Raw genomic sequence first — 13175 nt, forward strand, 5'->3', positions numbered from 1 at the left:
TATCACTTTCTTAGTTCAGGGCTGTGAGCTAACAATGTTTTACATTGCTTTGGAGAATTAAACATTAAATTTAACAATGTTGTGTTATCATGTATTTTCCTTTTTGATTTTATTACCAGCTTATACACAGCTAGAAGACTCCAAAACAGAAGAAGTCAATCGTCTGGAGTCTATTGTCAAAGAAAAAGGTAAGAAACTTGACTTTGAATTTATCTCTATCTCAGGGTTGTGATTCATATATTGTGTTATTTAATTAAGTTGAACAAGTCTCTTTTTCCTATAAATTGAAGAAACTTTGTTCAGAAACCAATCTATCATGGGATGGCATTTTTAAGTGTTAAAAGTATAACTAAATAAAAAATGACATTCCATAATTTAAAATACATATATTTTTTTTTTTTGTGATCCTGACTATTGACTTTGGAAATATATCATTTTCCTATGAGACAAAATTAATTATAAAGAGGGGTAAGCAGACCGTTTTCTTATTGTCCTTGTATGATAAATGATGGGTACCTTATTTAATGCCCCAGGATATTAGCCACAAGAATTCCTTTAACAAGCATCTCCTCAATTCCTCATATATATCCTGTCTTACTCACAGTTCTAAAGTCAGATTATCAATCATGCTCTTACACTGCCGTACTCTGAAGAAAAAAAATGTGTTGAAAATTTTGGCCAGAAAACTCAGCCTTCAATAATTGATTAATTAAAATCACCCTCATCTTGGCAAAAACTCTCAAACCTGGGGAATTTCGAATTCCCATGTTTGAGAGTTTTTATCAAGATGAGGGTCATTTGAAGGTTGAGTTTTCTGGCCAAAATTTTAAACACATTTATTTTTTTCAGAGCACGCAGAACAGTACCATGAGCTTTGTTTTTGAATATCCAGGTCTTTTCCTTTTTGTTTACCAGATTCTACTGTTGCCAAATTGGAGCAAGAATTAAAGACTGCCAATGATCTTTTGAATGCACTTAAGAAAGGTTTGTTACGGCTTATTTTAATTAGAATGTCTGAACTATTGTGACATTTATTTATTGATTTATATACACAATACGATAGCTTTAAGGGATATACTTGAATTATGCTATTAAAGGGAAGATGGATTTAGATTCATTGAATGTGGATATGTGTCAAAGAAAAACTGGTTTTAGTTTTAACTAGCTTCCATTTTGTTTTCATTCAAGATTGCTTTTTGTTTTTGCCAACAATTTCTACTTTTGTTATTGATGGTGTTGGTGTTATTACATGTATTGCAACTCAAACGGATTTTAAATAAGTTAAAGTGAATATATAAACTGGACTCTTTGTCTCATTCGTGTGATTGTAATTCTTTTTGTCCCAGAAAGAAGTGAGTAGCTTCAATCCCCACAAAACAGGTTGTAACTTGCAATTAACAATTGATTATGAAATAAAATTAAATTCCTTTTATTCATCCCATAGGGGAAATTTTGTCTCTAGGGTCTATTCCAAGGGAAGACTGGAATAACCCTGGCATCAGCCATAGTGCAGTGCTGCAAATTGAGCTAGGGCGAGGTGACTTGCTCAAGGCCACTCAGAGTAGCGGCGAGTGATTGAACCCAGTACCTTTCAGGTACGAAGCAAAGACTGTGCCACTGAGCTACGCTGCCCCCTTATTATTAATCCATAATGAAATCTTCATTAACCTAAAACCTAAAAGGGGGCAAGTTGGTCCAGTAATTAAGTCGTTGCCCTGGATCTCTTTCTTAACCTCGATTTTCCTTGTACAACCTAAATTTGCTCACTTGGACAACACAGGTTTTGTTCCTGCTGAAATCGGAAGGTTTTTTAAAATGAATCATCAATATTCCGTCATGGGATAACTAAGCAACACCATTTTTGGATGTAAATAAAAACATTAAGTGAAGAGTACTTAAAATGTAAATTTCGAAATGAACTATAAGTTGTTATTTTCAATCAATCATGGGTTAATGATGATCCATTTCACACAATCACAACAGGGGCGATGAGTCTGTCGGAAGAAGCTGTGGAATCCTTATCACCATCAGCTGCAGCAACCAGCAAACTTCTCAAGTCTGGGATGTCTCTCACACAGGTATTGAATTGAATAATAATTCTGATTAAGTCAGGAATACATAGACAAACAGAACATTTCTGCTTTTTAAATATTTTTCTTCTGAGGCTTTATTTGCATTTCCATCACAAAATGGCTGACACCTGACTGAGGCAGCATGAGAATGACAAGCTATGACAAAGCGACATTCAAATTTGACGCAAAATCTCAAGTAAAATATCCCCCCTAGGGCCAATTGAATGTTTTGATGAAAGAAATGACACCATTGGTTCAATTTATAGTACTTTTTTTAGAAAGTAGGATTTGATTACATTAGTATTTTGCCATTGGCCAGTAGAACAGATTCAGTGCAGCCAATGGTGCTGAAAGAGTTGATATTAAAAATTTACCAAAAGACCGTATCATGGCGAAATTTAAAAAAAAGAAAAGAATTTGGTACTTGAAGCATGGTGCTTCGTGAATACGAGCTTCATAAATGGTCTCTTTGTTTTCTTTTTTTTTGTTTTTTTTTAATACTCTCTTGTTCCAGATGGGAGTCTCACAAGCTAAGTTCAGTTTGGTCTGGTGGGTTTCCAACCCTTCCATTCACGTAGCAATGTTTTGGTAGCTGGATCTCTATAATATTCTGGAAAGCACTTTGTGATATATTATTAGTAGTAATAGTTTGTGTATTATCAAAAGGGTTTATGTAACAAACAGTTATTATGGTCTGTTTATCACTAGAATGGATCCACTAATCTTATGATTTGTTGGTGTAATCTGTTGCAATTGATTATAGTTTGTTCACCCATAAAAACTTGAGCTTTTATATAGTGTAATATCCACTAAAAGTGCAAAGCGCTTTACAAGGGTTCCCGAGCTAACAGCAACACTTAACATGTAGAACGAGACATGATGGCTGTTAGGCGATATTGCATTAAAAAAAAAATTTTTTCCTGACAGAGAAAACGCTGTTAAGGGCCAGGTACACTTTTTACACCTGAGTACGGTGAGAGAATGTGAGGAAAGGGTCTTTTCCAACGACTCAACTGTGCGCGAGCGAGGATCGAACCCAGGACCTTCCGATCTGAAAGCGAGTGTCATACCACAGGAACACATAGCCGCACCCATACAACTCTCTGTCATGATTATCTTTCCATTTTACTTCATGTATAATGCGAGAATTGAAAACATCAATAATGATTTTGTCTTATTAAAAATATATATATTATTTGATTCACAATCATTGTTGGCTAAATAGCGTTTTTTGAATCAAATACAATTCTCTTCTTGCTAACAATTTTGTATTATTGTGTATTTACCTTCAGATTTACAATGAATATGTCCAAGCCACAGATGCTCTGAGTGAGGAAAGGGAAGAAAATAAGCGTCTCAATTCTTACATGGAGCAGATTTTACAAGTATGGAGAATGACTTGTATACATCAATCATATACTGAGTGGAACGAATTATAATGTTGTCTTTTATTTGAAAATTATGCTTTCAAATTTTAAATTATTGATAATGTAATTGCATTTTTTAAATTTCATCTTTCTGGTGTATCCTTTCTGAAGACAAATAAGTATATCCCCTGTAATAACAAATGATATCTCCCTCATGGATATTCTAAACTTCTTCTTGTCATTTCGTATGTGTCCAAATTTATTATGGCCATGTCCATCTGTTTAGCTTATGTGCCTACATTCTACTGGGTTTTATCTAATTTGTTCTTTTTAGAAGCTGATATATGCTGGTTAGTAAGGATTCCAAGTTAAGGTCTTGATTTTATTTTAAGCTTTGCTTATTATAGTCTATATAGATAAGAACCAAATTTTTTAATTTGCCCAAGAGATGCCACTTCGCAGTGATAGCATTTGGATTACAAATCCTCACAATTCTTAAATAAAATATTTAAAAAAAAAATTCCCTTTATTCCTCCCATAAGGGAAATTTGTCTCTCGGGTTAATCCAGGGGAAGAACTGGAATAACCCAGGTGTCAGCCGCAGTGCAGCTCCGCAAGTTGAGCTACCGTGAGGTGACTTGCTCAAGGCCACTCAGAGCAGCAGCGGGTGATCAAACTTGGTACTTTTGTACCGCTGTGTCATGCTGCCCCCCCCCTGTGAATCAGGAAGCTGTTTTTTTTTTCTATTTTCTTTTGTTTTTTTTTTCTTTCTTAATAGTTTGCTATTTGTCATTATCCATTCCACGCATAACTCAGAGGATTACATTTTAGTTTTAAATAATGGCAGAATGTTAAGTCAGTCTTAAGTTTTTAATCCCCTTTGATGTGACTGACTTTTGTTTTGTTTATTTTATTTATCACCACAGGAAATAGAAGAGAAAGCTCCTCTTTTAAAGAAGCAGAGGGAAGATTACGAAACAGCTTTGAATAATCTTGATCAGATGTCCACACAATTAGATACAGCAATGTTGGTAAGATGACCTCTGGATTTCTGGGTGGGGTTCTTGACCTCCCATAGTGGGCAGGGAGGTACTTACTGTGTCTTCTATCCCCCTACAACTGTTTTCCAACTTGCTTTCTGTCTTTGTCTTGGAATGAGATTACTTGGTTTTACTTGGCTGAGAGGGAAACAGTCAAATGTATAGAGTTAGTTTAGGGAAATTATATTTTTTTCCTTGTAAATCATCTCTCTGTTATGCACTAAATTATGTTTTGTTTACGTATTATATATGATGTGTAAACATTTTTTGAGTGTATTCCTCTATGTGGGGACTATTGCTTGTGTCTTGATGAGACTTTTAGGTGATCTCAAACTAAGTACTTTGATAGTGTGGTCTTGGAATCTGCTAATTCCCTTTTGTCATTCATTTTCTTGGGTGCTTTAATTGTAATTCTATAACTTTTTGTTATCCCATTTTCTTCCTTTTTACTGGCGCTGATATGACCTTAATGTGTTGCAAGCGCCGTAAAACCCTTAAAAACAAAAACAAACCTGGATTTGTTCTCATGAGAAATAAAATCTTGGGAATGTGGATTTTCATAGGGGCCAACCAGCTTGATAAAATTATGACTGTCCCAATTTAGCAATCTGGAGGAAACTGGTCTATATATCTCTATGGAAATGACCCTTGCATGTCCCTGGATTATGATTTTTGACCAGAGAATTAAGACAAGGAACAGATAATTAGAAAGTATTTATGTAATGGATGTCTTTCAAAGCATAATTTCTTCCAGTATTTATCAAATTAAATTATGGCTCCAGACTTACCCTTTTCGATCTCAAACCTGGGACTTAAAGGAAGACTTTGTGAAGTCCCAGGTTTGAGAGTTTTTACCAAAATGAGGGTCATTTAAATCGAAAGATATTTAAAGGACAAGCCAAATATTTAAATTCAATTTTTTTCACAGTCGGACAATTAACCGGTTAACTGTTAAACTTAAATCCAGCATTATCAATAAAAGCAAATTTTATATATATAATAATTTTTTTTCTAATGTCAGGAGTGTGAGAAACTGAGAGCAGATGCTGATGACATGAGGAGGAGATTTAGTCACATTCAACGGGAATGTGGAAGACACCAACAGTCTGCTGGGGATTTGGGAAAACAGGTGAGGGTTTCTTAGGGATGTTGGATCCTGTGCTGTTTGCTTCATAATGTCAAATGAACAAAAATATAGTTGATGAACTTAGCACGTTTTTAATGTGTTATCGTTGCTCGGAAATCCACACATTGCAATTTATTTCAGAAACTCTTGAAAAATTTTATTATTGAAACAAATCACTCTGCAATATTCATTTAGCCTAGTTTTGTGTTGATTTTGTAACAATTTTATGTGGCTATCACGTGAATATGATTGTTAATTAAAAAAAAAAAGATAAAAACATTGGAGTTGAGATTTTCAATTTCCTTTTTTTTATTTAACATTAAGAGTAAATGTTGACTTTTTAAAGCATAAGGAATTGAGTTCTTTTTATAATGCTATTATTCCAATGACAACTTGAAAGACTTTTCTCTTCTCTGACTCCAGGTTCAACATCTTTTGAAGGAAGTAGAAGAGCTCCGAGGTGGTCGTGTCATTCGTGATGATTTGGATATTTCCTCGAATAACATTTCCAATTCTTCAGATATAATCTCAGAAAATTTAGTCACTTTCAGGTAAGTTTCGTTATCAAGAAAATTAGAATATATTCCTTTTTTATTTTACTTATGTCTACTTGTGTGGTGTAAAAGCACAGTCTTGGACTTAAAACAAATACGGAGAAATATTAAGCTTTTATAGACAACAAAGGTAAAGATCGTTGACCTTCTGAGTTTATAGAAATAAAGGATTTGACATGTAAGAAAACTGAACAAGAGTGTAGGAAAAAAGAGAAAAAAAAAACCAAAAGAGAAAGACACAAGATATTGTGGTGTTTAGATCTCAACAAGATGTCAAGATGCTGCTTTACGAAATTAGAGAATAGAAAATTGTTTGTGAAACTGAAATTATTTACACGGGGTAGAACCTATCCCTGCACATCCTGTATTGGAATGTGATGGGAGTATGATACTGATGGAAAGTCTGTCACAGACAGATAGAACCAAATCTTGCCTGAAAAGGATAGCAGATGATCCGTTAAATTGAGCTTTTATATAACTCAATATCCACTAAACATGCTTATAGCGCTTTACAAGGGGTCCCTGGCCAACAGTAAAACTTAGAATATAGGACGGGACATGACGTCTGTTAAGTGATATTACAAATTTTTTTGGACAGAGACAATGCTGTTAACGACCAGGTACTCATTTTACACATGAGTATGGTGAGAGAATGTGAGTAAAGAGCCTTTTCCAAGGACTCAACTATGCACCGAGCAAGGCCGAACCCAGGACATTCCGATCCGAAAGCGAGTGTCTTACCACAAGACCACATGGCCGTTAATGAGATGATGCTTAGATATGGACCTTCTCGTGCTAATAAACCCTAATTTTGTAAAATAATTTTCCCACCTTCCCATGACTTTATCATCGAAGACCATAGAATGTTGCAATTAACGAGATAAACAAATGATGTTGTTTTGACTCTAGTGAAAATCACTTTTGGTTTCTTTCAGGACAATCGAGGAACTTCAAAAGCAAAATCAACAACTAATCCAAGTGGCGAGAGACCTGAGTGAAAAGAAGGAACAGGAAGAGAATGAGGCAACCAATCAAAAGTAATTCTATTTTTTCTTTTGGGCTCAATTATTTAGGTTTTTAAAAAATTGTTGCATTCATTTTTATGTCGGCATTTAAGTGGTTTCTTTTTGGTTTGTATTTGAAAAAACTTTTGAACTTCAATGTGAAATACTTATTCAAATTTTGATATTTAAAAATTAATGAACATTGTTTCCTAATCTAATACATTAAAAACTTGTCATTCACAGAACCCAAGAGCTGAAAGATCAGTTGGAATTTGCAATGACGGAATTGAAGAATCTGAAAGAAGCCCGACAGCGACAGATTGAAATGGTAAGAAAGCGACTTGTACTTGTTTTTAGGTCTGATAACCAAAATTGTTATGGGCTCATTGTTGTAATGGAAAAACTCTAAAGCCAATGCAAATTATTCTCCATTGCAAAAAAGTTAAATCAAGCCCATAATTGTGTTCAGTTATCAGACCTGCTAATATGTGGGTCTAGTGGCATGATACTTGCTTTCGGATCGGAAGGTCTTGGGTTCGAGCCTCGCTCGGCGCATTGGTGAGCCCTTGGAAAAGGCTCTTTACTCACATTCTCTCACTGTACTCAGGTGTAAAATGAGTATCTGGTCGTTAACATTGTTGTCTTTGTCCGAAAAATTGTAATGTCGCCTAACAGGCATCATGTCCCATCCTACATGTTAAATGTGGCTGTTGACCAGGGTCCCGCCTTGTAAAGCGCTTTAAGCACATTTGGTAGATATTGCGGTATATAAAAGCTCAATTAAAAATTTCTTTTTTTAGTAAGGAGGGAAGTAGTTGTTAAATTTGATATGAAATAAAAGTACTATAATGTTAGATATTTTCTTGTTCTTATATTTGTCATTGAATAGTTAAATTTAGGAATACTCTTATATTGATTGTCAGAGGTTAGTTAATTTTGTTGATACCGCTAAAAGTTGTCTCTCCATGCGTTTGGCAGGTTGAATCGATAGTCAGACAACGTGATATGTACAGAGTACTTCTACACCATGATGGAACTTCACCAGAGGTAAGAATTGGATTTCATCAAATATTCCCTTTTGTTGGGTTATCAATTTTTAAAATTTCACCAGATATAGAAAATTTCAGAATTTTAAAATTTGTTTTTCTTCCCATTTATTCACATTTTGTTGATTTAGTGCCAGAAGTGACTACGTCACTAAAATCCAAAATTCTAAAAATAGCATCTCTGAAACCGACACTCGTTTCAGATCTATAAATTATAATTCAGATACTTGTACCACTTACTGTTTCCTCAAGTTAAAAATTATCATTTTGGTTATGAGTTGAAAATCCGAAGAGAAAAAACCCAACTTTCAAAGCATAGTCACTTCTGGCACTCAGTGACGAATTTAAGTTTCGGTGGGGTTTTTTTTGGTGCAATTGCTAAACCTGTCACTTTGACCAATCACTTGGTCTCATGGCTGATGGTATTTTCATGGTAGTCACTGATTGGGGGGGGGGGGGGGGGGGGGGAGAAGATGTTTTAGGGAAAACAGAAGACACAATCCCTTAAGTAGGTTTGTCCATGGTCTTCCAAAAGTTAATAGGTTAACCCTCTCCTTACCAGCTATAGGAAAATCATCTCATTCGTTACGATACAACCAACATTTTTCTTATTCAAATTTCTCTTGTACATCACAAAATTGAAAGAAAATGAACAGTGTGTTGTAGAGCATGTATTGCTAAAGAAATTATGTATCAGAAGAACATACTGTTCTTGTTTTGTGTTAGTTTGGTGTAAAGTTTTGGGGAAAATCCTGAAAATGGTTGGTAAGGAGAAAGTTAAATGTCAATTAGAGTCATTCCAATATTGCTTTTTGAATGGGGGAACGGAAAACTGTACAAATGTGTCGGAAAACTATTATAATATACTTTAATTCTACAATTGTTCATGAAAATATCCCTTTTCGTGTGAAGTTTCTATCTTATCAGAACAATGAGAAATAAGTAATTTTGTCAAGGATGGCATCTAAATCCGGGCCTTGGAAAAATTGGTTTAAAGAGGTTTATTTCCCTTCCTGGCAAGTGTTGCATTGAAAATATTTTTTAAAAAAAAAATGCATTGGAATTTGAAAGATCATTTTCATGTTTGAAAACCTCAAAGGCAAAGATTTAAATGAATGTATAGATGTAGAAATCCCAAATTTTTATTAAATGACAAAATTTAAACTTTTAGATAACTTCAATTTTTTTTGTTTGGTGAGATTTGCAGTTTTGTTATAAGTCAATCATTTATAGATTGAGCAATTCTTGTATTAGTTGATTTTTCTGTGAATTTTGAAAATACAAAATTAGATTTGTTACAGTTTATATAAATAATAATCAAAATAACAATGCTATTTGATATATTCTGCTCCATCTGTAGATCCCATCAGTATCCCCTGTGACTTCCACACCCATGCAATCCAGCGAGGACAGGAGGTCTTTGACAACCAGAAGTCCTGGTATAGATAAGAAACAGTTGGAGGACGCCAAGAAAGCTCTCAGTGAACTTCGGGCAGAGTTTGCCGCTTACAAGAAAGAAAAGGCTGAAAATGACAAGTAAGTTCTGATGATATCTCAGAGCTGCCAACTGTTCCGATTTGGCAATCTGGAGGAAAAGAAAAAAGAGATTGGTCTATTTATGAAAATTCCCTTTATTCATTCCATGGGGGAAATTTGTCTTTAGGGTCTATTCCAAGGGAAGGCTGTAATAACCTAGGCATCAGCCACAGTGCAGCGCCGCAAAATGAGCTGGGGCGAGTTGCCTTGCTCAAGGTCACACAACGCAGTGGGTAGTTGAACTGTGTGCCTTTCAGGTACGAAGCAAAGACTGTACCACCAAGCTATGCTGTATGAAAATTACCCTTGCATGTCCGAGGATTATTATTTTTTGACTATCAAATTAAAACAAGGAATAGCCAAATAGAGAGTATTTACAGTAAGCTTTAATGTTTAGAAGGGTTGCATTTTTAAATAGTCCAAACATGTTGCCATTTTTGATCATGACTGTAGTGCTGTGCTATCATTTTGCCTCTTACTTGTTAACACACTGGGTCTTCAAACATCTTGTTCTTCTAATTTCATTGGTTTCCCTCCACTTCGTGTCTAAAGTATGCAAGAATGATACCTTCTATGGCGACTTTTTCCCTCCTTACGTTCATTTTTCTTTTGTTTACCACAATACTGTATCTGTTCATTCTGAGTGATAGGGTTGAACTTAAAAATCTCATATGATAAAAGTCATATTTATTGTGATTGCACTTATCAACTGCTGAAGAGATCTTGTATAAAACAAATTTATACTATCTGAACAATGACCTATATTTGATAGTTTTTCTACATCATCATACTGATCACTAGTGTTCTGTGCTTAAATGTAGCATGAAAGAAAAGATTTTAAAAAAAGAATCGTAGGCAAGAAGCATGTCTTATGCGGCAACATGGTTCAGTGTTACAATCTTTGCTTCATGCTTGAAAAGTACTGAGTTTGACTACTTACATGCTGTGTGGCCTCGAGCAAGTAACCAACACCGTAGCTCATTTTGTGGCTGATGTCTGGGTTATTCCAGTCTTCCCTTGACATATTTCCCCATCTAAAGTCTAAAGTAGTCCTTCAGAACCATTCGGCCCATGGAGCCGGAGCTTATCCCTGTTTCTATAACGTGAAACGTACAATAGCAATTTCTTGCTATCCTTTGGATAGGACACAAGTCTACCGTAAAGTACTTTCCACCAAATCTAACAGACTCCGCTATTCATTCACTGCTGGGTGGGGGTGTCAGATAAAAATCTCGACTGCACCCGGAATCGATCTCGGTCCCTTTGCATGTGAAGTAAGTGCTCTACCAACTGAGCTTTCGGACTCCCCCCCCCCCCCCCCCCCACACACACATTTCCATGGGGGTGAATAAAATATATTTTTTAAATTTTGATTTTGATTTTATTTTTTATAACGTAGTATGATTTTCTAAATGAGTTTAAATTTCATTTTTTATTTTATTAAAAAAAAAAAAAATTTCAATTAAATAATTTATTATATTTTAAACACAGGATTCAATCAGAGACGATGGAAAAATTACGTCAGACATTGTCAGAGCAGCGAGTTGCTAATGCTAAATTATCCACTCAGGTAAGAATTATCGGTTTGCAAAGAGATTTTGATAAATCAATCTTTCTTTTTTTTTTATATTAATCTAAATTGATTTTTTATGATAGCTTTGATCTTATTAAAGCAAATTACGATGGACCAAATTGAAAAAGTTTTTACCTTTGTTGTTGGTGTTATTATTATTATTATTATTATTATTATTATTATTATTATTATTATTATTATTATTATTATTATTATTATTATTATTATTATTATTTATTCATTTTTAAAATTATTATTATTATTATTTATTCATTTTTAAAATTATTATTATTATTATTATTATTATTATTATTATTATTATTATTATTATTATTATTATTATTATTATTATTATATCATCATTTTATTATTATTATTATTATTATTATTATTATTATTATTATTATTATTATTATTATTATTATTTATTCATTTTTTAAAATTATTATTATTATTATTATTATTTATTATTATTATTATTATATTATTATTATATTATTATTATTATTTTTTAATAATATTATTATTATTTATTATTATTATTTTATTATTATTATTATTATTATTCTTTATTCATTTTTAAAGTTATTATTATTATTTATATTATTATTATTATTATTATTATTATTATTATTATTATTATTATTATTATTATTATTATTATTACTTTTTTACAAAATTTTATTTTGCCATTTATGTTTAAAATGCTTATTCCTTGTTTCTCAGCATCTTTCAAAAATAACTCCAATGCATATAAAAAGTTCCTTGTTGGGACGAATGTCTATAGTTTTCATTGTGTCGTTATATTATACAAGTTTATCTTAAGTCTTAATTTTATAACTTGTCTGACAATATGATTTTGATGTTAACTACAATTTTGTTTTCCAAATTTCTGCTTATCATGATTCTCTGTGAACTTTAAACCGAATGTGTGTGTGACTGTTGTGGTGATTTTGTAGTCGAATGAATGAGCATGTGTGACCCCAGAAAACGATTGTAAAGTACCGCTGATCACTATTTGTGGATACCAGTTCTATATCAAGTAATAATGATACAAATTCAAAGAACTCAAAATAAGTTGATAAAAATAATTAGTTATAGAATTTGTGTTATGATGGTCTTATTTGTGTGACTGTGTTGTCTTGTGGTATGACACACGCTTTTGGATCAGAAGGTCATGGGTTCGAGCCTCGCTGGGCGCGTAGTTGAGTCCTCGGAAAAAAGCTCTTTACTCACATTCTCTCACAGTACTCTCACCGTTAACAGCGTTGTTTCTGTCAAAAAAAATTGTCATATCGCCTAACAGGTATCGTGTCATGTCCTACATGTTACGTGTTGCTGTTGGCCAGGGCCCCTTGTAAAGCCTTTTTAGCACATTTAGTGAAGATTGCGCTACATAAAAGCTCCAAGTAAGTAAAAGCTCAAGTATTTTGCTTCCCTCTTTTACAGCTGGAGTCTGCCACGGAGAGGTACAAGATTGTACAAAGTAATGCTGAAGGCTTCAAGAAAGAGATAAACCTTTTACAAGAAAGAAATCATCAGTCATCGTCCACAATTCTCAAACATGAATCGGCCATCGCTCACTTTAAAGAGGTAATAATAATGATGATGAGGATAATAATGATAATGATAATAATAATGATAATAATAATAATAATAATAATAATAATAATAATAATAATAATAATAATAATGATAATAATAATAATAATAATAATAATAATAATAATAATAATAATAATATTTCAAATCAAATTGTCAGTTACTGAATTAAGTTAAATCATATGTAAACACATGCCATTTTTATCTATTTTAGAATTCTGATTTTTAATTATTGTCTTTATTCAAGGCTGCCAA

The 13175-nt window shown here is 33.2% G+C and overlaps 1 protein-coding gene across 1 annotated transcript in view; it reads left to right on the top strand.

The window, feature by feature from the left end:
- The window catches only part of LOC144963297 (nucleoprotein TPR-like), a 75706-nt gene that overhangs the window by 10331 nt on the left and 52200 nt on the right, over positions 1-13175 (top strand). The window contains exons 10-22 of the mRNA XM_078897199.1: positions 120-188; positions 916-984; positions 1984-2078; positions 3365-3457; positions 4366-4470; positions 5501-5608; positions 6029-6156; positions 7095-7196; positions 7407-7491; positions 8142-8210; positions 9570-9745; positions 11237-11315; positions 12768-12911. Coding sequence (XP_078753325.1) covers positions 120-188; positions 916-984; positions 1984-2078; positions 3365-3457; positions 4366-4470; positions 5501-5608; positions 6029-6156; positions 7095-7196; positions 7407-7491; positions 8142-8210; positions 9570-9745; positions 11237-11315; positions 12768-12911 — 1322 coding nt within the window. The remainder of the gene's footprint in view (positions 1-119; positions 189-915; positions 985-1983; positions 2079-3364; positions 3458-4365; positions 4471-5500; positions 5609-6028; positions 6157-7094; positions 7197-7406; positions 7492-8141; positions 8211-9569; positions 9746-11236; positions 11316-12767; positions 12912-13175) is intronic.

This window comes from Berghia stephanieae, chromosome 1 (genome assembly GCF_034508935.2).
Source record: "Berghia stephanieae isolate SIO BIC M18660-M18661 chromosome 1, UCSD_Bste_1.3, whole genome shotgun sequence".
NCBI lineage: Eukaryota > Metazoa > Mollusca > Gastropoda > Nudibranchia > Aeolidiidae > Berghia > Berghia stephanieae.